Here is a 26,640-nt window from a genome sequence, read left to right on the forward strand (position 1 = left end):
AACTCTTACCCTTGTTCCAAGCTGTTCTGTGCTACTGTTAGTGTCAACTCTTACCCTTGTTCCAAGCTGTTGTGCTACTGTTAGTGTCAACTCTTACCCTTGTTCCAAGCTGTTCTGTGCTACTGTTAGTGTCAACTCTTACCCTTGTTCCAAGCCGTTGTGCTACTGTTGGTGTCAACTCTTACCCTTGTTCCAAGCTGTTCTGTGCTACTGTTAGTGTCAACTCTTACCCTTGTTCCAAGCTGTTGTGCTACTGTTAGTGTCAACTCTTACCCTTGTTCCAAGCTGTTCTGTGCTACTGTTGGTGTCAACTCTTACCCTTGTTCCAAGCTGTTCTGTGCTACTGTTAGTGTCAACTCTTACCCTTGTTCCAAGCTGTTGTGCTACTGTTAGTGTCAACTCTTACCCTTGTCCCAAGCTGTTCTGTGCTACTGTTAGTGTCAACTCTTACCCTTGTTCCAAGCTGTTGTGCTACTGTTGGTGTCAACTCTTACCCTTGTTCCAAGCTGTTCTGTGCTACTGTTAGTGTCAACTCTTACCCTTGTTCCAAGCTGTTGTGCTACTGTTGGTGTCAACTCTTACCCTTGTTCCAAGCTGTTGTGCTACTGTTGGTGTCAACTCTTACCCTTGTTCCAAGCTGTTGTGCTACTGTTGGTGTCAACTCTTACCCTTGTTCCAAGCTGTTGTGCTACTGTTGGTGTCAACTCTTACCCTTGTTCCAAGCCGTTGCGCTACTGTTGGTGTCAACTCTTACCCTTGTTCCAAGCTGTTCTGTGCTACTGTTGGTGTCAACTCTTACCCTTGTTCCAAGCTGTTGTGCTACTGTTGGTGTCAACTCTTACCCTTGTTCCAAGCTGTTGTGCTACTGTTGGTGTCAACTCTTACCCTTGTTCCAAGCTGTTGTGCTACTGTTGGTGTCAACTCTTACCCTTGTTCCAAGCTGTTCTGTGCTACTGTTAGTGTCAACTCTTACCCTTGTTCCAAGCTGTTGTGCTACTGTTGGTGTCAACTCTTACCCTTGTTCCAAGCTGTTCTGTGCTACTGTTGGTGTCAACTCTTACCCTTGCTACCGAAGAATGTTGGGGAGCTCTGGAGGAAGTCTCCGAACTTCTGCATCGTTCCCTCTTTCCTGCTCCGCAGGCTGGACTGGGAGTCCTGGGGCCTCATGGAGCCCAGGTCTTTACCGTCCATCGACGGAGATGGCTATAGATGGAGGAAAAACCATTATATAATAATAACAATACTATATGTACAGTGAGGGAAAAAAGTATTTGATCCACTGCTGATTTTGTACGTTTGCCCACTGACAAAGAAATGATCAGTCTATAATTTTAATGGTAGGTTTATTTGAACAGTGAGAGACAGAATAACAACAAAATCATCCAGAAAAACGCATGTCAAAAATGTTATAAATTGATTTGCATTTTAATGAGGGAAATAAGTATTTGACCCCCTCTCAATCAGAAAGATTTCTGGCTCCCAGGTGTCTTTTATACAGGTAACGAGCTGAGATTAGGAGCACACTCTTAAAGGGAGTGCTCCTAATCTCAGTTTGTTACCTGTATAAAAGACACCTGTCCACAGAAGCAATCAATCAATCAGATTCCAAACTCTCCACCATGGCCAAGACCAAAGAGCTCTCCAAGGATGTCAGGGACAAGATTTGTAGACCTACACAAGGCTGGAATGGGCTACAAGACCATCGCCAAGCAGCTTGGTGAGAAGGTGACAACAGTTGGTGCGATTACTCGCAAATGGAAGAAACACAAAAGAACTGTCAATCTCCCTCGGCCTGGGGCTCCATGCAAGATCTCACCTCGTGGAGTTGCAATGATCATGAGAACGGTGAGGAATCAGCCCAGAACTCCACGGGAGGATCTTGTCAATGATCTCAAGGCAGCTGGGACCATAGTCACCAAGAAAACAATTGGTAACACACTACGCCGTGAAGGACTGAAATCCTGCAGCGCCCGCAAGGTCCCCCTGCTCAAGAAAGCACATATACAGGGCCATCTGAAGTTTGCCAATGAACATCTGAATGATTCAGAGGAGAACTGGGTGAAAGTGTTGTGGTCAGATGAGACCAAAATCGAGCTCTTTGGCATCAACTCAACTCGCCGTGTTTGGAGGAGGAGGAATGCTGCCCATGACCCCAAGAACACCCTCCCCACCGTCAAACATGGAGGTGGAAACATTATGGTTTGGGGGTGTTTTTCTGCTAAGGGGACAGGACAACTTCACCACATCAAAAGGGACGATGGACGGGGCCATGTACCGTCAAATCTTGGGTGAGAACCTCCTTCCCTCAGCCAGGGCATTGAAAATGGGTCGTGGATGGGTATTCCAGCATGACAATGACCCAAAACAGACGGCCAAGGCAACAAAGGAGTGGCTCAAGAAGAAGCACATTAAGGTCCTGGAGTGGCCTAGCCAGTCTCCAGACCTTCATCCCATAGAAAATCTGTGGAGGGAGCTGAAGGTTTGAGTTGCCAAACGTCAGGCTCGAAACCTTAATGACTTGGAGAAGATCTGCAAACAGGAGTGGAACAAAATCCCTCCTGAGATGAGTGCAAACCTGGTGGCCAACTACAAGAAACGTCTGACCTCTGTGATTGCCAACAAGGGTTTTGCCACCAAGTACTAAGTCATGTTTTGCAGAGGGGTCAAATACTTATTTCCCTAATTAAAATGCAAATCAATTTATAACATTTTGACATGCGTTTTTCTGGATTTTTGTTGTTGTTATTCTGTCTCTCACTGTTCAAATAAACCTACCATTAAAATTATAGACTGATAATTTCTTTGGTCAGTGGGCAAACGTACAAATTCAGCAGGGGATCAAATACTTTTTTCCCCTCACTGTATGTGTGTGTGTATATATATATATATATATATATATATATATATATATATATATATATATATATATATATATATATATATATATATATATATATATATACACATACACACACACACACACACAGAGAAAAGCATGAGGACACCCCTTCAAATTAGTGGATTCGGCTATTTCAGCCACACCCGTTGCTGACAGGTGTATAAAATCGAGCACACAGCCATGCAATCTCCATAGACAAACATTGGCATTAGAATGGCCCATACTGAAGAGCTCAGTGACTTTCAATGTGGCACCATCATAGGATGTCACCTTTCCAACAAGTCAGTTCGTAACATTTCTGCCCTGCTAGAGCTGCCACGGTCAACTGTAAGTGCTGTTATTGTGAAGTGGAAACGTCTAGGAACACCAACGGCTCAGCCGCGAAGTGGTAGGCCACACAAGCTCACAAAACGCAATGCTGAAGCACGTAAAAAATCATCTGTCCTTGGTTGCAACACTGACTAAAGAGTTCCAAACTGCCTCTGGAAGCAACGTCAGCACAACAACTGTTAGTCGGGAGCTGCACACATGGCCGAGCAGCTGCACACAAGCCTAAGATCACAATGTGCAATCTGGCATTCTGGGTTTGGCGGAAGCCAGGAGAACGCTACCTGCCCCAATGCATAGTGCCAACTGTAAAGTTTGGTGGAGGAGGAATAACGGTCTGGGGCTGTTTTTCATGGTTTGTGGTAGGCCCCTTAGTTCCATTGAAGGGAAATCTTAACGCTACAGCATACAATGACATTCTAGACGATTCTGTGCTTCCAACTTTGTGGCAACAGTTTGAGGAAGGTCCTTTCCTGTTTCAGCATGACAATGCCCCCGTGCACAAAGCGTGGTCCATACAGAAATGGTTTGTCGAGATTGGTGTGGAAGAACTTGACTTGCACAGAGCCCTGACTTCAACCCCATCGAACACCTTTGGGATGAATTGGAACGCCGACTGCGAGACAGGCCTAATCGCCCAACATCAGTGCCTGACCTCACTAATGCTCTTGTGGCTGAATGGAAGCAAGTCCCAGCAGCAATGTTCCAACATAAATTGGAAAGCCTTCCCAGAAGAGTGGAGGCTGTTATAGCAGCAAAGGGGGGGACCAACTCCATATTAATGCCCATGATTTTGGACTGAGATGTTGGACGAGCAGGAGTCCACATACATCTACACTACATGACCAAAAGTAATGTCATTTATCAGAGGCTTTTATCCAAAGTAAAATACATTTGATGTATGGGTGGCCCCGAGAGCCAAACCCACAAACTTTGCTTTGCAAGCGCCACCTATGTATCTTTAGCGATGCCACATAGGCAGTGTTTAAAAAAAACGAGAAGTTGCTTTTTAGGGTCAGTCGCTCTTTAAAAAAAAAAGGTGCGTCTCACCTCCTCTTGGTGCACAGCCAGTTTAGGAGTCAGTCTGGTTCTGGTGTTCCTTCGGTTCTCACGGGTCACCTCATCCTGAGAAACACAAGCACATGAGAGAGACAGAGAGAGAGCGAGAGAAATAGAGAGAGAGATGAGACGGCAAACCAGGGAGAGAAATGAAGATGCCATGGTGTGGTTTATATGCTACATACAGTACCGGTCAACAGTTTGGACACACCTACCCATTCAATGGTTTATCTTAATTTTTTACTATTTTCTACATTGTACAATAATAGTGAAGACATCAAAACTATGAAATAACACATATGGAATCATGTAGTAACCAAAACAAAAAAAAGTGTTAAACAAATCAAAATACATTTTATATTTGAGATTCTTCAAATAGCCACCCTTTGCCTTGATGACAGCTTTGCACACTCTTGGCATTCTCTCAACCAGCTTCACCTGGAATGCTTTTCCAACAGTCTTGAAGGAGTTCCCACATACGCTGAGCACTAGATGGCTGCTTTTCCTTCACTCTACGGTCCGACTCATCCCAAACCATCTCAATTGGGTTGAGGTCAGGGGATTGTGGAGGCCAGGTCATCTGATGCAGCACTCCATCACTCTCCTTGGTCAAATAGCCCTTACACATCCTGGAGGTGTGTTGGGTCATTGTCTTGTTGAAAAATAAATTATAGTCCCACTAAGCCCAAACCTGATGGGATGGCGTATCACTGCAGAATGCTGTGGTAGCCATGCTGGTTAAGTGTGCCTTGAATTCTAAATAAATCACAGACAGTGTCACCTGCAAAGCACCCCCACACCATCACACCTCCTCCATGCTTTATGGTGGGAAACACACATGCGGAGATCATCCGTTCACCCACACCGCGTCTCACAACGACACGGCGGTTGGAACCAAAAATCTCCAATTTGGACTCCAGACCAAAGGACACATTTCCACCGGTCTAATGTCCATTGCTCGTGTTTGTTGGCCCAAGCAAGTCTCTTCTTATTGGTGTGCTTTAGTAGTGGATTCTTTGCAGCAATTCGACCATGAAGGCCTGATTCACACAGTCCCCTCTGAACAGTTGATGTTGAGATGTGTCTGTGACTTGAACTCTGAAGCATTTATTTGGGCTGCAATTTCTGAGGCTGGTGACTCTAATGAACTTATCCTCTGCAGCAGAGGTAACTCTGGGTCTTCCATTCCTGTGGAGGTCCTCATGAGAGCCAGTTTCATCATAGCGCTTGATGGTTTTTGCGTCTGCACTTGTAGGAGTTCTTGAAATGTTCCGTATTGACTGACCTTCATGTCTTAAAGTAATGATGGACTGTCGTTTCTCTTTGCTTATTTGAGCTGTTCTTGCCATAATATGGACTTGGTCTTTTACCAAATAGGGCTATCTTCTGTATACCACCCCTACCTTGTCACAACACAAGTGATTGGCTCAAACGCATTAAGGAAATCAATTCCACAAATTAACTTTTAACAAGACACACCTGTTAATTGAAATGCATTCCAGGTGACTACCTCATGAAGCTGGTTGAGAGAATGCCAAGAGTGTGCAAAGCTGTTATCAAGGCGAAGGGTGGCTATTTGAAGAATCTCAAATAGAAAATATATTTTGATTTGTTTAACACTTTTTTGGTAACTACATGATTCCATATGTGTTATTTCATAGTTTTGATGTCTTCACTATTATTCTACAATGTAAAAAAATTGTTTTAAAAAATAAAGAAAAACCCTTGAATGACTAGGTGTTCTAAAAAACGTTTGACCGGTAGTGTACACTCATAAGTATGAGCCAAACAAAGTCAAATTCAAACTATCGTGTAGGCTACAAAAGCATAGGGGGTTTTCCCTGCAATGATCGGGATTAGATAGGAGATATGGATTTAATTTCATCAATGTATAGATTTCAAGAGATCAATTGAATAAATACAATTATGATATGCCAAACGTTTCAAGAGTCCCATGCAATTGCAGGTTAAATAAGTCAGTAGGTTTCCAATTATTGATGTGGATTAACAATGCACGGTTCACAGCTCCAGTGTATGCCATCCCCGACACAAATCTAGTCTGAAATGTTCATAAACTCATGGCAAAAGTAAACCTCATCTAAAGCTAAAATGTCTATTCCAAAATAAAAGCATCTTCAATAAGTTATTGGTGACATCTGTCCAACACCGCATCGGTATTGCTTTTACATAAGATATTAAATCATTGAGCATGTTTCAAACTTAAAACGCCACAATCGCTGGAGTTTGTGTTCCTGCACTTGATAATTTATAGTCTTCAAGAATCAATATTATTTATAGAAATTACCACTGAAAAGCAGGAAATACCCAACGCTGAAACACTTCGGTCATTTCAAATCACGACCATTCCTTCCATATTGGTCTCTCAAAAAGAACTTGCATAGCTTTGCCATTACACCAACCTAAAAACATTACTGACCAAAGTAATACAATGTTGGAGGGAAGACGGTTGATGGAGTAACATGCATGATCACAAACATGCATGAAGATGGGTTAAAAATGTACCCCAAGATGGGTGAAATGGTACGATGGACTGATGTGTACAGACGTGGGTCTGAATGGTTTGATACAGTTTAAAAAAGGGAGAGGAATACCTGAGATGGGAACTCATGTGTTGATCTCTGTTTAGCCTTAGTGTGCCAGAATTTCTTCTTCAAAAAGAAAAAGAGATTTGTTAGAAGAAACAAATAAAAACCTCTTCTGAAATAACTAATAAAGACAAAAAGTCGGCTGTGAGGATTAACGACAATTTATAACGTGTTAAAAAGGCAGAGATCAGTTGATGCAAGACTTCCGTCAGATAGCAGCAGTAATAAACTGAGTCCACTACGCCGAGGGTTATACGCATCAACCATGTCAGCATCTTGTGCTTCAGACGCATTCATCTTTAAATACTAAAACCCTTGCCCTGTTTTGTGTTTGTTGTGAACATTATCAAAACATATATATATATATATATATTTTTTTTATCGTCAAAAATATTTAGTGGCTGTGTTTTAACGCCTGGATCGCTGAAGGCAGAGAGAAAGCTGTTACGTAAATAAAATGTTTCTTACTAAATAGAGAACATTGTTAAAGATACAGGTAACTGCCAAAATAAAAGGAAACACTTGAGTAAATTATGGATACAAAGTATATTGAAAGCAGGTGCTGCCACACAGGTGTGGTTCCTGAGTTAATTAAGCAATTAACATCCCATCATGCTTAGGGTCATGTATAAAAAATGCCCAGTTGCCCATTAATTTTGGCTACCATGGCTAAAAGAGATCGCAGTGATTTTGAAAGAGGGGTCACCAGATTTCAACCCAATTGAACACTTATGGGAGATTCTGGAGCGGCGCCTGAGACAGCGTTTTCCACCACCATCAACAAACCACTACAATTATGGAATTTCTCGTGGAAGAATGGTGTCGCATCCCTCCAATAGAGTTCCAGACAATCTGTCAAGGCGCATTGAAGCTGTTCTGGCCCAACGCCCTATTAAAAAGACTCTTTATGTTGGCGTTTCCTTTATTTTGGCAGCTACCTCCATCTGAACTGACTCTCCCTTGTTATTATCATCTCTCTTTACTGTTGCTCGTCCGCCCTCCCGTCCGCCCTCCCTGATTTTATTCCCAGCAATGGGGACTCAGAGACACAGGGAAAATAGTCCCAGACCTTTAGTTAGTTAGTTCCCCTGTTGTTAAGTCCAGGCCATGTCTGAAGGCCTACTCAGTGTCATACCAGACTGGAAAAATGGGACTCAGCATTAAGGCGATAGATTGGGGGTAAGACCCTGCGATAGCCTAGCGTCCTGTCCAGGGTTGGACTTGTACATCAAGCTGCCTCTCGCTACAGAAACAGGAGATAGGCTGCTGCTCCTATGAGCCGTTCTGGCTCCTCTTTTTCTCCCTCCCCCCTCCCCCTCCCTCTCCCCTCCTCGTCCCCCTCCCTCTCTCCATCTCCCTCTCTCACTCTCCTCCTCCCTCCCTCCATCTCCCTCCCTCTCTCTCCCTCCCTCTCTCCCTCCATCTCCCTCTCTCTCTCTCCATCTCCCTCTCTCTCTCTCCCTCCCTCCCTCCATCTCCCTCCCTCCCAGTCAGCAGGGAAGTCATTAGTGAATTACTTTAGTCTCAAACTGCAGAGGTTTAACCCCCATAAATACTCCTCCTATATGGAGCCTTCACTCCCTCCATCACTGCAGCAGCAGCAGACCCACACTACATCAACTCATTATATTTCACACAATAACCGTGCTTGGTGTTAGATCACGCCACATGTAATGGGAAACTATTCTTTACTCTCCTAACTGGAAGCACGATCTTTTCATTTGGATGCATAACGTAAGACGGGGCAACAAACTATTAAACGTTGAACCACTTGCTGTGAAGTAGAACCTAATTAACACTTCATAAACGGCTTATCAGAGGCAGTAAAATAAATACATGCTTATTAGTTTCTTAGGCCATTGCAATTAGTTGGGTGACTCCTGTTGCTGTACTGACACTCAAATGACTTCTGTATGCTTGTCAGCCAGTAGTTCTGAAAGTGGCGCTCACAAGCCAAAAGTGGTCCCTAAAGAGTCTCTCTCTCTCAAATGGCGCAGTACAGCTTCCAGAAAAACAGTCTGTGTCAAACTAGGTATTTCGTGGCTAATTTGAGGTAAAACAGTTAAAATTCTGCTCACAGATTCTGCATGTATGAACTACACATTGACACATCCAGCCCAAACACTTAGTAATAAATAAAATAAATTTAGTCATTTAGCAGACGCTCTTATCCAGAGCGACTTACAGGAGCAATTAGGGTTAAGTGCCTTGCTCAAGGGCACATCAACAGATTTTTCACCTAGTCGGCTCGGGGATTAGAACCAGCAACCTTTCGGTTACTGGCACAACGCTCTTAACCACTAAGCTACCTGCCGCCATAACTTCTGGAGCATGTCTTTAAGATGACTGACCGGAGAGAGAGAGAGAGAGAGAGAGAGAGAGAGACCACTGCCTGAATGGTAAGATGGACAGGGTCTGCGTCTCAGTTGACTGAGTGTCCCGCCAAACTACAGGCTTGCAGTGGGCAGGAGGACCACACAGTTGTATCCTGGACTGAACCTACAGTACATCCAATCCCTCACTGCAAGTTACAGGGATAGTTCACCCAAATGACATTGGTTTCCTTAACCCTGTACGCAGTACATGGACAGGGTGTGACACCCTCCCATGCTTTGGTTTAGTTTCCCTGGCACGGTTTCCAAACGTTTTGTTTTTGTTGCATTTGTAGCACAAAATCCCATTCAAGTCATGGGAGCGATATCATTTTTTGCACATCAATGTTCAAATCCAAAACAGCTCTTACTGGGTAAGGAAACTAAAAAAAAATGTAATTTGGGTGAACTGTCCCTTTAACACCGTCTACCTTGTCAATCTCAGCGCTCTTCCTCTTGCGTGTGATTTTGACGTTGACCACGCCCTCTCCCTGGCGTTTCAGGGCCATCCTGTTGGGCTGCAGCGGGCTGAAGGAGATCTCGAGCTCAGGCTTGGGGAAGCGGCTGGTCCTTCCTCCCTCCGTGGAGATCTCTGAGGAGTCTAGCACCGATGGGTAGTCCCCAGACCCCTACAGACAGTGAGGGTGAGTTAACCGACAGGAGTGCCTAGTCAGTCGGAACCATGCAGCATGGTCTTCTGACAGATGGTGTCATTCTAAAAGCGACACACGTTGCCAGGAGCCATCTGTCCTACAAATCATGTAACTCATCTTAAAATAATCTATTTTTCTTAATCGGCGTGAAAATAGATCTTGAATCACTGCGCTCTCCCATGACTACCGTAGCTATGGATCTAGTGATGGGCATGCCGAGTCTTTTTGGTGAGCCGGATCATTTGGCCTCGTTCACCTAAAAGAGACGTTCATTTGACTCCCAAACAGCTCTTTGTTCAGTAGTGCTTAAAATTGACCATGAGAAATAGCAAAAAAAAAACACTTCAAAACTGAGCGTGGACCAGAATGAGGCTAACATCTTCTGAGAATGTTTTTTAGAACTGAAAATCATTACTCGGAGTGTCTCCTGGCGCGCGGCAGGATACCATATCGGATTGATTCAATAGCTCACATAACCGTGGTTACATTCGTAACCTTCACTCAGAGCAGAGACACGGTGCTGTCCGATGTAATGTCCATGCAGATGATTACCCCGGACGCCTGACCCTGGGTAACAGCAGTGACTCCCAACAAAATCACAAGGCAGACATGTTGCGATTCGAAACAAAGGTTTGCAGGCAAAACCTTTGCAGTTTTAGTGAAGGTTGTTTGACGCAAACTATAATAATAATAATAATAATATGCCATTTAGCAGACGCTTTTATCCAAAGCGACTTACAGTCATGCGTGCATACATTTTTTTTTGTGTATGGGTGGTCCCGGGGATCGAACCCACTACCTTGGCGTTACAAGCGCCGTGCTCTACCAGCTGAGCTACAGAGGACCACCAAACTAGTCACTAGCAAAAATGCACTCCTTAAAAATAACCTCAGTGGTCTTCATCTTGATAGCTACTATTTTGTGTCTGGGGGGGGGGGCAACAGGCAGGTAAGGCAGTGACATAGTTCCTCTATGCCAAACTGACGTCCTGTTACATACCGTCGTGTTAAGGAGGAAACATTGGAACATCGTGGGAGGAAACCCGGATGTCTAGAGAGAGATTACCTGACTGCTCCTCTTCTCAGTCTTGACTCCATGTCCTAGTTGACGGTTGTCATGGAGAGTTCGCTCATTGACTTTGGGAGGGCAGTCCTCTGCTTTAGTCTGAGAGAGAGAGACGTCATGGACAACATCCATTGTATCAACAAGACCAACTTACAATAATATGGATGGGAGATTGAATAAAGTTACGTTTTTAATATTTTTTTGATCACTGTTGAGAGCTCGCAAGTAAGCGTTTCACTATACCGTTTACACCCTGTGCACGTGACCAATAAACTTTTATTTGTTATAAAAGGAGACTCTCTCTCTCTCTCTCACCAGAGTGGCGGTCTCTCTGCGCTTAGTGGGAGGCGGGGCTGAGACATCGCTGCTGGCTTTGGATGCAGCTTTCAGTTGTTCCTTCAGGTTAAGGATCTCAGCGTCTCTCTCAGACAGGAGACCCTGCAGCTGCTCTACCTCGACCTGGCCACTCTGGGGGGAGGAACAACAACACAACCAACCATTAGGAAATAATGGACCAATAACGCCATCCGCTTCTTTATTTCACCTTTAAATTTAACTAGGCAAGTCAGTTAAGAACAAATTCTTATTTACAATGACGGCCAAACCCTCCCCTAACCCGGCCAAACCCTCCCCTAACCCGGCCAAACCCTCCCCTAACCCGGCCAAACCCTCCCCTAACCCGGCCGACGCTGGGTCCCAATGGGACTCCCGATTACGGCCGGTTGTGACAAAGCCTGGGAACGAACCAGGGTCTGTAGTGACACCTCTAGCACTGCCTTAGACTGCTGCGCCACCAGGGAGGCTCATCCATCCTCATGCTGTTACAAAACGGAATGGAAAGTGAACCGTGCCCCATATTGAGTTGGAATCAGTTCCATTTCAAAATGATTGCTAATAATAATAATAATAAACCTAACAATACATTTTGTAGAGTGCATTTCCCACACGCAATGCTTTCAAACAGTGCAAACTCCAAATCACTTCTTCTGTATGCCGAGTTCAAATGTAAATGACCAACAACCCTGCACCCAACTTTAATAGCTCTCATTGGTACAATCCCAAATGAGAATATTCTCTGACAGTCCCAACCAACCTAACAAGACGTCATCGTGTGTGCTGTAACTGACCTCTGCTGGCTGAGAGGTGGCATTGCAGCGGAGACTGGCTATCTGTTCATCCTTGTCGGCGATGCTGGAGAGGAGTTTGGTTAGCTGGACCTCCAGAGCTGCCACCAGGGAGTCCCTCTCCTCCCTCCACTTCAGCAGGTCCCGCTCCTTCTCACCGAGCTGGGCCGACAGGGCTTCCTACAGGGTCACAGACAGACAGAGGGCTTTCTTAATAGGCTCTAACCCTTCTCACCGAGCTGGGCCGACAGGGCTTCCTACAGGGTCACAGACAGACAGAGGGCTTTCTTAATAGGCTCTAACCCTTCTCACCGAGCTGGGCCGACAGGGCTTCCTACAGGGTCACAGACAGACAGAGGGCTTTCTTAATAGGCTCCGTCTGTAGGGTTTTGCAGCTGTACTCCACAGGGCAGTGGTTTTCAAACCACTCCTCGGGGACACCTAGACGTTTCACAATTCTGTTGTAGCCCACTTGATTCACCCATTTAAGAGCATGATGATTAGTTGACAAGTTGAATCAGGTGCGAATGTGATAGCTGTAGAAAGGTTCAAATACATGGAACGGCTGGGGGTCCCAGAGGAGAGGTATGAATACCCCTTGTTCTAGGGGTCATTTCTACAGGAAGTTCTATTACCACTTGGGTTTGCTGTTTGGCGTGTCGCTCACGGCCGTCTGCGAACTTCCTCATCTCCTGGTTCCTCTTGTCCTCGGCCTCCTTGGCCAGGCGGATCAGAACCATCTTCTCTTCAAGCCACTTCCTCCTGTCATCCTGGTGCTTCTCAGTACACAGCTAGAAACACACACACACACACACACACACACACACACACACATTAGAGCTGGGTCCATACCACAATAAAGTGACATTATCACAATGATGAATAGAATGATAGGTTTATAACATTAACGTGTCGCTCAATTACTTTTTAATATGACCCTTTAAAACTCCTACTTCTAATTTGAATGTTGTAGCTTAGCAACTGTCCCGTTAGCAACCACCCATATTAGTAGACTTATTTCATGTCAAACGTCACATTTCTGTAGGCGATAGACTATCGTAATTATCGATATCGGTAAAATGTCCTCGATAAGTGGTCTGTTCAGTCGTCATGATCATTTTTGGTTTATCGTTACTTCGGTAAAAGCAGTTACAAAACAGGGATTAATCCAATGTAAAAAGAAGAGGAGAAAATATGCATTATCAACTAGATATTTTAGACATCCACCTTCAAGGTCACTTGAGCCTGAACTGCTTCCTGTTTGGCTAATTTGGCTTCGTCCAATTGGCCGTCTTCCAGGGCTGCAGTGTCTTTTCTACTGTCCTGGTAGCGCAACAGTCCTTTCACTTTCTCCACCTCTGAAATGGCAAAAAACAACAAAACACTTGAGTACTGTCACCAAATAAAGAGTTGTAATCGGGGCGGCAGGTAGCTTAGTGGTTAAGAGCGTTGTGCCAGTAACCGAAAGGTCGCTGGTTCTAATCCCCGAGCCGACTAGGTGAAAAATCTGTTGATGTGCCCTTGAGCAAGGTACTTAACCCTAATTGCTCCTGTAAGTCGCTCTGGATAAGAGCGTCTGCTAAATGACTAAAATGTAAATGTAATCTGAATGGAAAACTACATCTTCCCAGTCATTTTTAGGGGTTCACAGCCAGTCATTATTCTTAGATTTGTTTTCTTCCTAATTTGGCACAAATAAACTAGAGGCCATGAGTAACCTGGTCAAAAATAATGGCACCTTTTGGCCTATAGGTGGTGCTGTTATAAGCAGTCTAACTTAAAACCCTAATATCCGCCGCCCCGTTTGACCTAGAGACTTGAAATTGTGTTTGTTGGCGTTGGCCCCCAGGACGCATCAGGATAGATTTTCCTCAATCTTGGACATTTTGGAAAACCTTCCAAATAACACCAAGGGATTGGTTAAGAGATGGCTGTTATTGATAAATCAGGATAAGAGATGGCTGAGTTATTGATAAATCAGGAAATCTGATTTTACGCGTCCATTTAAATACTTTGTACCACTCCACAATGGCCTATGAATCTTTAGGGTCATCAAATACATTAACACTATGAACCATGTTAAGGTTGCCATTGATATCTTTAAATAAGGAAAATCTTAACAATTCACTTATTTGACTATGTAACGCTAACGGTAAAAATAAATCATAAAAAAATATTCTCATGGACTAAAAGTTAAATTCAATCCTAATAATACTCCCTAAAGAGTTTGAAAGAATAACGTTGATGCATTCAAAGACTGCCACACTTTACAAGTAGATGAATATTAGCTAATATGCTAAAATATACTAAAAATACTTTAAATCTTCACTCCAAATTTGGAATGTAGGCCCATGGTACACAGAAATGCAAAGGGATTGGTCAAAAGATGGCGGAGTTATTGACGAATAAAAAAAAGATTGTGTGTCCATTTAAAAGCACTAAATCCACTCCAGAGTGGCCTATCAATTTGAAACGTGCCATCGCTATCACAAACGTCGCTAAAATGAACTACACTGAATTTGGTATTGATCTAAAAAAAAAACAAGGAAACTATTAACAACTCATTCTTTGCATATGTATTGCTAGTTCTCAAAGTCATCTACAATCATCTTCTCCTCATGAACAATACTTCCGATTCAACCCAGATTTTGTATTTACACTCATTACATTAGTTTTTAATATGGTAATAATTTCACTGAATGCACATAAAGGAAGATAATTCCTACATGATAGAGCGCTTGCTTTGTTATCCACCTGATCTTGTGTTCTTTCAGTCATCCTGTGAACCCCGTTCATTGCTGCTTGTGTTCACAGCTACATTTTAAAATATTTTGTTATTATTCATTTTTAATATATATATATTTTTTTGTTACGTGTATTGCCACGTGTTTAATAGCACTTTAAATAAATTGTGATTTGATAATCCCACCTTCTACGAGGGCGTCAATCTCTTCCAGTTTAGCCTCCAGCACCTGCTCCTGTTGGGTCTGGGTATCCTCCTGCTCCGTCAGAGCCAGACGCATGTCCTCAATCAAACGCTCCTTAGCCTGAAGGTCTGGGGAAGCACAATGAACCCCCATGAATACAGGACAGACACACACTATGCCCGTGTCCCAATACCCGATTTCAAACACAGCCTACGTATGAAAGACAGACATACAGAGTAGAACAGTATGGAGCAACAGGGCTAGGTACCTTTGCAGGCGTTCTGATAGAGCTGTAGGTTCTCGTCAGCCTTCGAGTCAGCGGACTGTTCCTGTATAGAGAAAGGAGGTGGATCAAGCTCCGGTCAACAACAAGGGCATGTTTCTCTTTGTTAGAGTGAAAATAACCCCAGAGAGTAAAAACACACAGTTTTCAGTTGGTTTATGGTCCGGTCTTTATTAGCCAAGTCAGCCTGCTGCTGTTTCTTCACTTTCTCCAAGTCCTGCAGTTTTAGTTTGAGAGATTTCTCCTCTTCTCGCTTGGAGATGATCTTGGGTAGGGGAAACAAAAAGGTTGTTATTAATATGTTATTAATAGTGATTGTGTGTGGCAGTATTCACCAACTACACAAAAAAATATTGCCAAAAGTATGTGGACACCCCTTCAAATTAGTTGATTCGGCTATTTCAGCCACACCCGTTGCTGACAGATGTATAAAATCGAGCACACCGCCATGCAATCTCCATAGACAAACATTGGCAGTAGAATGGCCTTACTGAAGAGCTCAGTGACTTTCAATGTGGCACCGTCATAGGGATGCCACCTTTCCAACAAGTCAGTTTTGTCAAATTTCTGCCCTGCTAGAGCTGCCCCGGTCAACTGTAAGTGCTGTTATTGTGAAGTGGAAACGTCTAGGAGCAACAACAGCTCAGCCGCGAAGTGGTAGGCCAGACCCGCTCACAGAACGGGACCGCCGAATGTTGAAGCTCGCAGTGCGTAAAAATGGTTTATCCTCGGTTGCAACACTCACTACGGAGTTCCAAATTGCCTTTGGAAGCAACGTCAGCACAAGAACTGTTCGTCGGGAGCTTCATGAAATGGGTTTCCAAGGCCGAGCAGCCGCACACAAGCCTAAGATCACCATGCGCAATGACAAGGATCGGCTGGAGTGGTGTAAAGCTCACCGCCATTGGACTCTGGAGCAGTGGAAATGCGTTCTCTGGAGTGATGAATCACGCTTCACCATCTGGAGGTCCAACCGACAAATCTGGGTTTGGCGGATGCCAGGAGAACTCTACCTGCCCCAATGCATAGTGCCAACTGTAAAGTTTGGTGGAGGAGGAATAATGGTCTGCGGCTGTTTTTCATGGTTCGGGCTAGGCCCCTTAGTTCTAGTGAAGGGAAATCTAAACGCTACAGCATGCAATGACATTTACATTTACGTCATTTAGCAGACGCTCTTATCCAGAGCGACTTACAAATAGGTGCATTCACCTTATAGCCAGTGGGATAACCACTTTACAATGTTTTTTTTTTTTTTTTTGGGGGGGGGGGGGGGGGGGTACTTTATCCTATCCCAGGTATTCCTTAAAGAGGTGGGGTTTCAAATGACATTCTAGACGATTCTGTGCTTCCAACTTTGTGACAACAGTTTGTAGAAGGTCCTTTCCTGTTTCAGCATGACAATGCCCCCGTGCACAAAGCGAGGTCCATACAGAAATGGTTTGTCGTGGTCCTCTGTAGCTCAGCTGGTAGAGCACGGCGCTTGTAACGCCAAGGTAGTGGGTTCGATCACCGGGACCACCCATACACAAAAATGTATGCACGCATGACTGTAAGTCGCTTTGGATAAAAGCGTCTGCTAAATGGCATATTATTTATTCATTTATTATTATTGGTGTGGAAGAACTTGACTGGCACAGAGCCCTGACCTCAACCCCATCGAACACCTTTGGAATGAATTGGAACGCCGACTGCGAGCCAGGCCTAATCGTCCAACATCAGTGCCCGACCTCACTAATGCTCTTGTGGCTGAATGGAAGCAAGTCCCCGCAGCAATATTCGAACATCTTGTGGAAAGCCTTTCCCAGAAGAGTGGAGGCTGTTATAGCAGCAAAGAGGAGGACCAACTCCATATTAATGCTCATGCTTTTGGAATGAGATGTTCGACGAGCAGGTGTCCACATACTTTTGAATAAAGATATCTTATCAGCCTTTACCTCCGTTTGAACTTGCTGTATCTGTTTTTTAGAGTCGGCCAGCTTCTCTCTGAGATCAGAGTTGTCATCACCTTTTCTCTCAAGGTCCTGGCTCAAACTCCTCACTTTGTCTGAGTCAAGTTTAGCCATCTCCTTCAATCTGTGGTCACAAACACATGAGATGAACTCAAACACCACTATAAATTAGAGAGAGGTTTACCGGTAAGGAGGAGCAGGGAAAATAAAGAAATATGTAGGCCCAATCCCAAATTATCCCCTAAACCCTACGCCCTTGTGGAGATCTGAGAGGACAGGTGTAATCAATCTTGTAATAGCTACACCTTGCCCTCTGATAGGCTAGCTGGAACTGTCACCATACTGCCTAAACCAATCAAATCCTCTCAGATCTCCACATGTGCATAGGGGATCATTTGGGATTGGCCCAGAGTAAACGGTGCAAGCCAGCCCACTAACCTGGTGATGTCCTGGGCTCTCTTCTCCAGCTCAGCGTCCTTCTGAGCGATGGCCTCTTCAGCAACGGCCAGCAGCTCCCTCCTCCTCTCCACCTCCCTCCTACGAGCCTCCTGCACCGCAGCGGTCTCCTCATCCTCCCGAACCTCCTGCGCCTCCCTCAGGCTCTTCTGCAGGCCCGACACCTGCGCCTCCTTCTCGATCAGCTTTTTCTCCAACTCTGCCTCCCTCTCCGTTTGGCGGGTGCGCTCCTTTTCTTCAAGATCGGCCATCCTTCCCTTCAAGGTTGTGACCTCAGCCTCCAGATCAGAGTTTAGTTTCCTCAGTCCCTCGGCAGTCTCACTCTCAGCTACAGAGTTCTCGCTGTCGATGTGGGCTTCGGCTTTAGCCTCCTCCATTTCCGCCCTGAGCTGCTCCAACATCAGCTCCTGTTGGGCCAATTTCTCTTTCAGCTCCTGTTCTGAGATCTGCTGTTGGGCCAGTTTCTCTTTCAGCTCCTGTTCTGAGATCTGCTGTTGGGCCAGTTTCTCCTTCAGCTCCTGTTCTGAGATCTGCTGTTGGGCCAGTTTCTCTTTCAGCTCCCCCAACCCCTGCTCTGAGATCTGCTGTTGGGCCAGTTTCTCTTTCAGCTCCTGTTCTGAGATCTGCTGTTGGGACAGTTTCTCCTTCAGCTCCTGTTCTGAGATCTGCTGTTGGGCCAGTTTCTCTTTCAGCTCCTGTTCTGAGATCTGCTGTTGGGCCAGTTTCTCCTTCAGCTCCTGTTCTGAGATCTGCTGTTGGGCCAGTTTCTCTTTCAGCTCCTGTTCTGAGATCTGCTGTTGGGCCAGTTTCTCTTTCAGCTCCTGTTCTGAGATCTGCTGTTGGGCCAGTTTCTCTTTCAGCTCCTGTTCTGAGATCTGCTGTTGGGCCAGTTTCTCTTTCAGCAGGAGCCTCTCCTCTAGGGCCTCTGAGCATTCTCTCTTCAGTTCCGCCATCTTGTCTCGGAGAAGCCCGCTGTTCCTTTGTACTCCCGACGCAGCCTGAGAGGCCACCACTTCCTGCCTTAGGCGTGTCACTTCCTGTGTCAGGGAGTCAATCAGGGCAGTTTTCTCTCTGACCTCGTGGTCACGCGTGGCCAGTCGGTCTGCTCTGGCTGTCTGCAGACTGACCTCCCTCTCCATGGCCTGCAGCTTCCCAGTTAGATCCTGGGATTCCCTTCGGAGTGTGCTCATCTCCCGCTGCCAGTCTTCCTGGAGCAGCCTGGCATTCTCCCTCCTCACCTCCTCCTCCACGGACGGGGCCTCCTCGCGGGCACCCGTCTGCCCCTCCAGCTCAGCTTCCAGGCCACGTGCCTCCATACGGGAGCTATTATCCGCCAGCCCTCCGAGCCGCTCTTGCACTTTCCAGTCGCCCTCACCGTGTGCCACCAGGTCAAGCTGCAGAGTCTCTACTAGCCCCGCCACGTCGGAGGATTTCTCCTCCAGCTCCCAGCGCAATCTGTCCATTTTCTCCTCCTCTCCACTACACTCCTCAAGGAATCCTAACACAAAGACAAGCACATCTGATGAGTCATAGTATATTAGAATAGGATAATCTTCTGGAGGTATGGTGGGATGTTTGTTTAGGTCAACTGGACGCTTAACAGTGTCGTAACTGAATGAATCTGGTGTTATGTCCTTAAGCATTAGCCAGTGGAATAGGCTTAGTACTATTGGTTTGCTAAATATCAAAAACAACCGGACACATTGCAATTTAGGTCAGCAAATGATATTGAAAAAATAACCATGTCCAGGTGAATATAGCGAGTATAGTTTAGTGAAGACCAGTTTCCCAGAACATGACGTGGTGTCTCTAATGAAGTGACACCTCACATCATTCCACAGCTGTACAATGTTTGGAAAATATCAGAGTACAGCGATCCAACAAAACAACTTTATTATTGTTCAAAATCATATGGAATACAACAACCACTTTTTAAAAAAAACTAACCCAGAAATGGGGAACACAAACATTTATACATGTGGAAAAGTGCACAAGTCTGAGGCAGCATTACTTCTTGAGCGCAGTCGACCTTTTTAAGCGGATGTTTTTGCGACCTTTGTCAGTATTCTCTCTCCCCACTGCTCTCACACCTACAAACGGTGGGAGGGGCTTCCCAGCAGTGCTCGGAGCCCACCCCGTACCTTTCTTGCTGGGGGGTTGTTCCTCCAGGTCCTGATGGAGGTCCACCAGCCGTTTGCGGCTATCTCTGCGAGAGATGGGCTCTCCCCCTCTGGAGCAAGTGCAGCTGCTCTTCAGACGCAGGATCTCATCCTTGATGCCGTCGAATGTGGTCTTCTGTCAAGGAAAACCCCAACAATGGTGTTAAAAACAGCATGGCCTACTCAAGTTGGAATTTTTAAAAAAAATAATTGGAGCATTTATAATGTGACATTAATGGGAAATTGGCACCAGTCACGTATAATGGGAGCGGTAATGTCAAATACGGAGTATGACAGGGGTACTCAAAGTGGAGTTGACGAGGTACTGCAGGGCGTCCACGGTCAAGAGTTCAAAATATATAATTTTTCGTTTGTTTATGAACACTACTAACACATTAAACACATCCGTGGAATAAGTTAAGAGGGTGTAATACAATATCATATTATTCATTTATGTTCTTAACCCTGAGCAACGCAGGCCTGGGCAGCTCACAGGGATATTGGCATGCTTTAAAAACAGCAAAGTTCTCTCTGCCCCATGACAAAATGTGTCGAATTGCAAAATTCTCTCAAAATGCCATGAGATGGGCCTTTAAAAATGTTCCTTCCAAAGGTCTGAGACTTTGTTGGTCCAGACATGCACTGCCAAAGTCATTGCAGAACTCATACGCAATTATGTTCTGATTATGGAGGGGGTCCCTGATGAATTTGCTATCACAAAAGGGGTCCCCAGCCCCAAAACGTTTGAGTACCCCCTGAAGGCTGATGACCATAAGCTAGTCAGGTCTAATCAAAAGTGGCATTTAAAAATGTAATTACATCCTTGACAGTGGCTTTGACCTGCTGGTCCACGGTGTTCTGAAGCTTGGAGATAATCTCATCCTTCTCACGACACATTTCGAGGAGGTGGGAGAACTTCAGCTCCTGAGACTCGAGAGTCTACAAGAGAAAACAGAAAAGGTCTGTTACAACTAATCTCAGTTAACACAGAACTGTCCACCAGAGATTTGTTAGAACAGACAAACAAAATAAATACCCCCCCCCCAAAAAGTACCTTTCTTGCCTCTTCAAACTGTTCGTTAGATTGCGGCGCTCGTCTGCAATAATTTTCCAGTTCTGAAATCAACGGAAGACAATGACTAATCAACCAGAAGGAAACCTAGTGTGTTCCATCACAGCCACTGGAATCAGGCAAACCGGTCTGGACCAGTCGTTGACGGATAGTGAAAACTGGTGATTCACAGGTTATTGCTGACGGAGTTCTACTGTAGGTGTATGTGAAGGTAATGGGCTCCACCAGTGCTTCATAATCCTGGTCCTGGGGACCCAAAGGGGCCCAAAGGGGTGCACATTTTGGTTTTTGCCTTAACATTACACACCCGAATCAAAATCAACTCATCATCAAGCCTTTGCTTAGCGGAATCTATTGTGTAGTGCTAGAAACAAAAATACTCACCCCATTAAGAAACACTGGGGTATAAAAAAAAAAAAAGTAATGAGGCAACTAGTTGTCAGTTAGTTACCGTTGGTTTTGACAGAGAGCTGCTCATTGGCTTGGCTCAGCTGCTCTGAGAGATCAGCCGCTCCCTTCTCCTGGTTGGAGATGGTTTCACTACCGGGGTGGGTGACCACCAGACACGTCTTGGCCTCCTCAGCCGCCTTCTTTATGCCTGCCAGGTCACTGCACATGGAGTCAAACATCCCTCCCAACGACGAGCTGTCCTTCTACACCGAGACAAGACACGTTTTAGTCATTTAAGCAGACGCTCTTATCCAGAGCAACTTACAGTTAGTGCATTCATCTTAAGGTAGCTAGGTGGGACAACCACATATCACAGTAAGTACATTATTCCTCGTTAAGTAGTTATCAACAACGTCAGTGCCAGTAAGAAAAAGGACAAGACAGTGTTAGTGAAAACAAGACAAGGGTGTTAGCGTTTTGTTTTTTTTAACACCAAGGTAAAGGAAGAGATGGAGGTTGACACTGCTAGACGGTCAACACCAAGGTAAAGGAAGATGGAGGTTGACACTGCTAGACGGTCAACACCAAGGTAAAGGAAGAGATGGAGGTTGACACTGCTAGACGGCCAACACCAAGGTAAAGGAAGATGGAGGTTGACACTGCTAGACGGCCAACACCAAGGTAAAGGAAGAGATGGAGGTTGACACTGCTAGACGGTCAACACCAAGGTAAAGGAAGAGATGGAGGTTGACACTGCTAGACGGCCAACACCAAGGTAAAGGAAGATGGAGGTTGACACTGCTAGACGGTCAACACCAAGGTAAAGGAAGAGATGGAGGTTGACACTGCTAGACGGCCAACGTGTCTAGTAAGGCTGCATTACTGTGGCTCGCTCTGCTCCGTCCAGCTCTCGCTCTGCTCCGTCCAGCTCTCGATCTGCTCCGTCCAGCTCTCGATCTGCTCCGTCCAGCTCTCGATCTGCTCTGTCCAGCTCCTCTTGACTGGTGTTCTTGTTCACTAGATTCTTCAGGATCTCTAGACGCCTCTCTGCTCTCTCCTCGACAATCTCCTTCTCTTTGGCCAGACGTTCCCTGTAAGACAGACACAAGCCTGTTCAGTGTTACGTATTAAAAACGTTCACCTTTAAAGCCCCCTTTACTATGGAAAGCTTTGAGTACCCCAGTTGATAGAAAGGCACTAGATACCACCCAATCCATGATATATTATTTAAAGCAACCAAACAACAAGAAACAACAACAAAAAAAGGCACAGAAGAGCTCACTTGTAGTCGGTCTGCATTTCAGAGAAGAGCTCAGAAAACTCCTTTATGACCTCGTCACGGATCCGGGATTCCAAAGCCAGGTTTTCAGACCGCTCTTTCTGGAGCTGTTCCCGGAGCGCCTTCAACTGGAGTAGCTGGTTCTGAAGGGTTTACATTTTAGTCATTTTAGCAGACGCTCTTATCCAGAGCGACTTACAGTTAGTGAGTGCATACATTATTTTTGTAATTTTTCATACTGCCCCCCCCCCCCCCGTGGGAATCGAACCCACAACCTACCAACTGAGCTACATCCCCGCCGGCCATTCCCTCCCCTACCCTGGACGAATTGTGCCCCGCCCCATGGGTTTCCTGGTCGCGGCCGGCTGCGACAGAGCCTGGATTCGAACCAGGATCTCTAGTGGCACAGCTAGCACTGCGATGCAGAGCCTTAGACCACTGCGCCACTCGGGAGGTTGACAGATATTAACTTACTTCACATTAATCTCGAGTGGACAGACTTAAAATCGAGCATCTGACCAAATTAGACAAGACTTTAGTTCTGGGTTAACTTCACATTAATAGGGTACCAGAGTTGACGACGTGACCTGATTAGGCAAAACTCTGGTCCCTTAACAAGACTATTAGTAGGCCTAAAATCTTCCCCAAATGTCAAAACAATCTAAATCAGGGCCTGGAAATGTAGGTGACTACTACAATATGCCATTTTAGCAGACGCTTTTATCCAAAGCGACTAACAGTCATGTGCGCATACATTTTTACGAATGGGTGTTCCCGGGGATCGAACCCACTACCCTGGCGTTACAAGCGCCATGCTCTACTTACCTCATAAGCATCTTTATCGATGAGAAACTTGTCATCTTCCACTTCCTGCATGGTCTCCTCCATCACGCTGTCCTCCGTCGTGCTCTCCTCTTCCTCCTCCCTGTCAACATCCTCATCTACGTCCTCCAGACTGGTCTCCCAGCCAACCAGGGAGCTCCTTCTCCGCTGACCCAACAGGTTCTTCCCGTCTGCGTTGTTGTTGATGATCATGGACAGTTCCCGGGCCGACCTCTTGGCGGCGAGGTGGGGGACGGTCTTGGTGGTCAGCACCACCACCTTCTGAGCCACTGCGGAGAACTTGAGCACGTTGAGCGTCTCGTCGTACAAGGAGGCACACTGGTTGACGTTGACTACCATGCAGGCTTTGCCCCGCCCACAGAAGAAGCCCTGTAGGTAGTGGGTAAGCTTGCTCTCCCTGAACGGGACGTGCTGCGGTAGCCTAGCAACAAGGGGCAGGTCAGAACATAATTTTATTTATTTATTACGTTTATTTGGACAGGGACAATGTACAACAAAAACATACTTCTCAGAGGACTGAGAAATGTGTTGCACCAGATTCAGCTAAAAGATAATTTACAACAACAAACATTTTGTAGAAGTATAATGGTGGCAGGTAGCCTAGTGGTTAACAGCGTTAGGTCAGTAACCGAAAGGTCGCTGGTTCGAATCCCCGAGCTGACTAGTTGAAAAAAAAATCTGTTCATGTGCCCTTGAGCAAAGGGACTTCACCCTAATGGCTCCTGTAAGTCGCTCTGGATCAGAGTGTCTGCTAAACGACTAAAATGTAAAATGTATAATTCCAAAACATTAGGAACACCTGCTCTTTCCATGACAGACGGACCAGGTGAAAGCTATGATCCCTTATTCATGTAACATGGATTGCCATTCAGAGGGTGAATGGGCAAGACAAAATATTTAAGTGCCTTTGAACGAGGTATGGTAATAGGTGCCAGGCGCACCGGTTTGAGTGTGTCAAGAACTGCAACGCTGCTGGGTTTTTCACGCTCAACAGTTTCCCGTGTGTATCAAGAATGGTCCACCACCCAAAGGACATCCAGCCAACTCGACAACTGTGGGAAGCATTGGAGTCAACATGGGCCAGCATCCCTGTGGAACGCTTTCAACACCTTGCAGAGTCCATGCACCGACGAATTGAGGCTGTTCTGAGGGCAAAAGGGGGTGCAATTCAATATTAGGACGGTGTTCCTAATGGTTTTGTACACTCAGTGTATGTATGTATTACATATGTCAAAAAGCAGACAAGGCTCACTTGGATTGCTGGCTTTGCCGTAACGCGTTGATGCACTTGCCCAGCGTCATCAGGGAAGTGTTGATGTTCCCGGCCTCTTTCAAACGCTCCCCTTTATTCTGAGTTTTAGCGCACCGCTCTGAACCAGCCAGGTCACACAAGGTCAGCCTAAACAGAAAGAAAAACAGCTCTCCTTACAGACACCCACAAGTACCGCATGGTGTCTCATAGAATATATTTATTGTGCGCAAATGAATAAAATATGCATTTCACTTACTCGCTGATAGAGTTAACACGAGGAATCCTAGCATCTTCAATCCGCAGGATACGAACAGAAAATATGCTGTGGCTGAGCATAGGAACGGAGGAGAGAGAGATAAATATATATATATAAGAGCACTGCGGTCAATCTACTGTGCTGTGTGAACTTGGCTCATGCAAATTAGTAACGGCCAAATAAATAATTCAAAAAAGGAAATGACGCGCTTAATAATTATACCTCCTGCTCGAGAGGAGGTTGAGCTTTGTGCTGGCGAAGCTCTGGTTTTTCTTGCCGAGCATCATCACCTTGTAGGCCTCTTCCGCATTGTTCACTTGTACCCACTTGAGATCTGGAAGAAGAAAAAAAATCACACACAGGAACATTTGGTCCCCTGCGGCTCAGTGCATTTCGTTAAGACGGCAAACACCTCAAATGAATCCGTCACCTTTTACAAAAGAGTTGCCTTTGACATCCTGCGACAGCCGCAGTGTGGTTCTCTTCAGGGCTCCGTTCGGTATGGGCTCCAGCAGGTCGTGAATGTTCTCGTTGTAGATTTCACAGAAGGACACCCAGACGGAGAACTTGGTGTGTGAGTCAACAACCAGACTGAAACGGTCTTCAGTCACAGTCCCCTCAACGTCACTTAGTGTGGACCCTGTCAGAGAAACAAGTGGTGCCGTTAGCCCGTTACAAACCTCTGGTCGGATAGAAGTCTACTGTGATGACAAAAACGACGCACCAAACTACTTGAGAGAGTAACATGACAAATCACGTATAAGTGCAAAACAGACATTTGCATGGGGGTGGCGTGAGACAACATAAAAATGATGAATCTCCTTGCCTTCCAGGGTTGTCTTGCTGGTGGAGCTTGTCTGGCTGATGGAGCTTGTCTGGCTGATGGAGCTTGTCTGGTTATCACCCTATAGGGAAAGCGCAATAAGAGGCATCCTTTAATATATAAACGATTAGACCCAAACGAACAACTTGTTGAGTAATGCAACGGCTTTTATCAGGTCAATGAAGCAACCCAGTACCTCCTTGAGGAGCCTGAAGAGATTTCTCTTGCTAGTGGCTTCTTGACTCTGCTGGTCTTTAGTGAGCCTGGTGAACTCTCTGCATCGCTGTGGCTTGATAGTCATCTGGTTGTAGACACGCCCCTCGACGTTGTTGAAGATGACGTTCAAAGACCTGGGAAGGATCCCTGCGTTGGCCTCTGGACCTTAAAAAACAACAGGTGTTGAGGATCTGTTAAAATGTGTGAATCACTTTGTCTTCGTGCGTGTTTGTGGGAGTTGACCATATCGAGCAGGGGGTTGAAAGAGGGTGTTCACGGTCAACATAGGATTTGACTTTAAAAATGGCTGGAGTTTCACAGTGGTGTTCAAACAGTGAATCTGTGCACCAGCTAACTCAGACCGGCCCTTGTGTCCAAGTAGGAGGTTATGACAAAACAGTATGTGTCTTTCCAACGCTACATGGTAAGAATATAAACTAGTTATCAAACCTAGAAATGTGAACGTCTTCCCCGCATTTGTGACTCCATATGTGAAAACCAGAGAATTTCCACCTTCCAAAACCTCCTTGACCAGACTTCTCACTGTGCCGTCAAACATCTCCCTCTGAGAGGTTTCTGGCCCAAAGACCTGAGGACAAAAAGAAAATAACAGCGTGGTTGGAAGAATAT

At 45.5% G+C, this 26,640-nt stretch overlaps 1 protein-coding gene across 1 annotated transcript in view; it reads right to left on the reverse strand.

Moving 5' to 3' along the window:
• Positions 1 to 26,640, reverse strand: part of LOC311100931 (kinesin-like protein KIF20B) — a gene marked incomplete at its 5' end in the record, with an annotated part of 31,319 nt that overhangs the window by 3,500 nt on the left and 1,179 nt on the right. The window contains 28 exons of the mRNA XM_084141909.1: positions 1,062 to 1,203; positions 4,277 to 4,351; positions 6,898 to 6,954; positions 9,695 to 9,892; positions 10,982 to 11,080; positions 11,297 to 11,449; positions 12,109 to 12,285; positions 12,741 to 12,896; positions 13,333 to 13,463; positions 15,035 to 15,160; positions 15,301 to 15,361; positions 15,458 to 15,580; positions 17,250 to 17,388; positions 17,703 to 19,218; positions 19,862 to 20,015; positions 20,699 to 20,818; positions 20,934 to 20,995; positions 21,403 to 21,604; positions 22,225 to 22,432; positions 22,624 to 22,763; positions 23,446 to 23,884; positions 24,716 to 24,862; positions 24,972 to 25,043; positions 25,194 to 25,305; positions 25,402 to 25,611; positions 25,798 to 25,876; positions 25,991 to 26,175; positions 26,461 to 26,599. Of these exons, the coding sequence (XP_083998035.1) occupies positions 1,062 to 1,203; positions 4,277 to 4,351; positions 6,898 to 6,954; positions 9,695 to 9,892; positions 10,982 to 11,080; positions 11,297 to 11,449; positions 12,109 to 12,285; positions 12,741 to 12,896; positions 13,333 to 13,463; positions 15,035 to 15,160; positions 15,301 to 15,361; positions 15,458 to 15,580; positions 17,250 to 17,388; positions 17,703 to 19,218; positions 19,862 to 20,015; positions 20,699 to 20,818; positions 20,934 to 20,995; positions 21,403 to 21,604; positions 22,225 to 22,432; positions 22,624 to 22,763; positions 23,446 to 23,884; positions 24,716 to 24,862; positions 24,972 to 25,043; positions 25,194 to 25,305; positions 25,402 to 25,611; positions 25,798 to 25,876; positions 25,991 to 26,175; positions 26,461 to 26,599 (5,422 nt within the window). The remainder of the gene's footprint in view (positions 1 to 1,061; positions 1,204 to 4,276; positions 4,352 to 6,897; positions 6,955 to 9,694; positions 9,893 to 10,981; positions 11,081 to 11,296; positions 11,450 to 12,108; positions 12,286 to 12,740; positions 12,897 to 13,332; positions 13,464 to 15,034; positions 15,161 to 15,300; positions 15,362 to 15,457; positions 15,581 to 17,249; positions 17,389 to 17,702; positions 19,219 to 19,861; positions 20,016 to 20,698; positions 20,819 to 20,933; positions 20,996 to 21,402; positions 21,605 to 22,224; positions 22,433 to 22,623; positions 22,764 to 23,445; positions 23,885 to 24,715; positions 24,863 to 24,971; positions 25,044 to 25,193; positions 25,306 to 25,401; positions 25,612 to 25,797; positions 25,877 to 25,990; positions 26,176 to 26,460; positions 26,600 to 26,640) is intronic.

The sequence above is a fragment of the Coregonus lavaretus genome (genome assembly GCF_964263955.1).
Source record: "Coregonus lavaretus genome assembly, chromosome: 25".
Lineage (NCBI taxonomy): Eukaryota > Metazoa > Chordata > Actinopteri > Salmoniformes > Salmonidae > Coregonus > Coregonus lavaretus.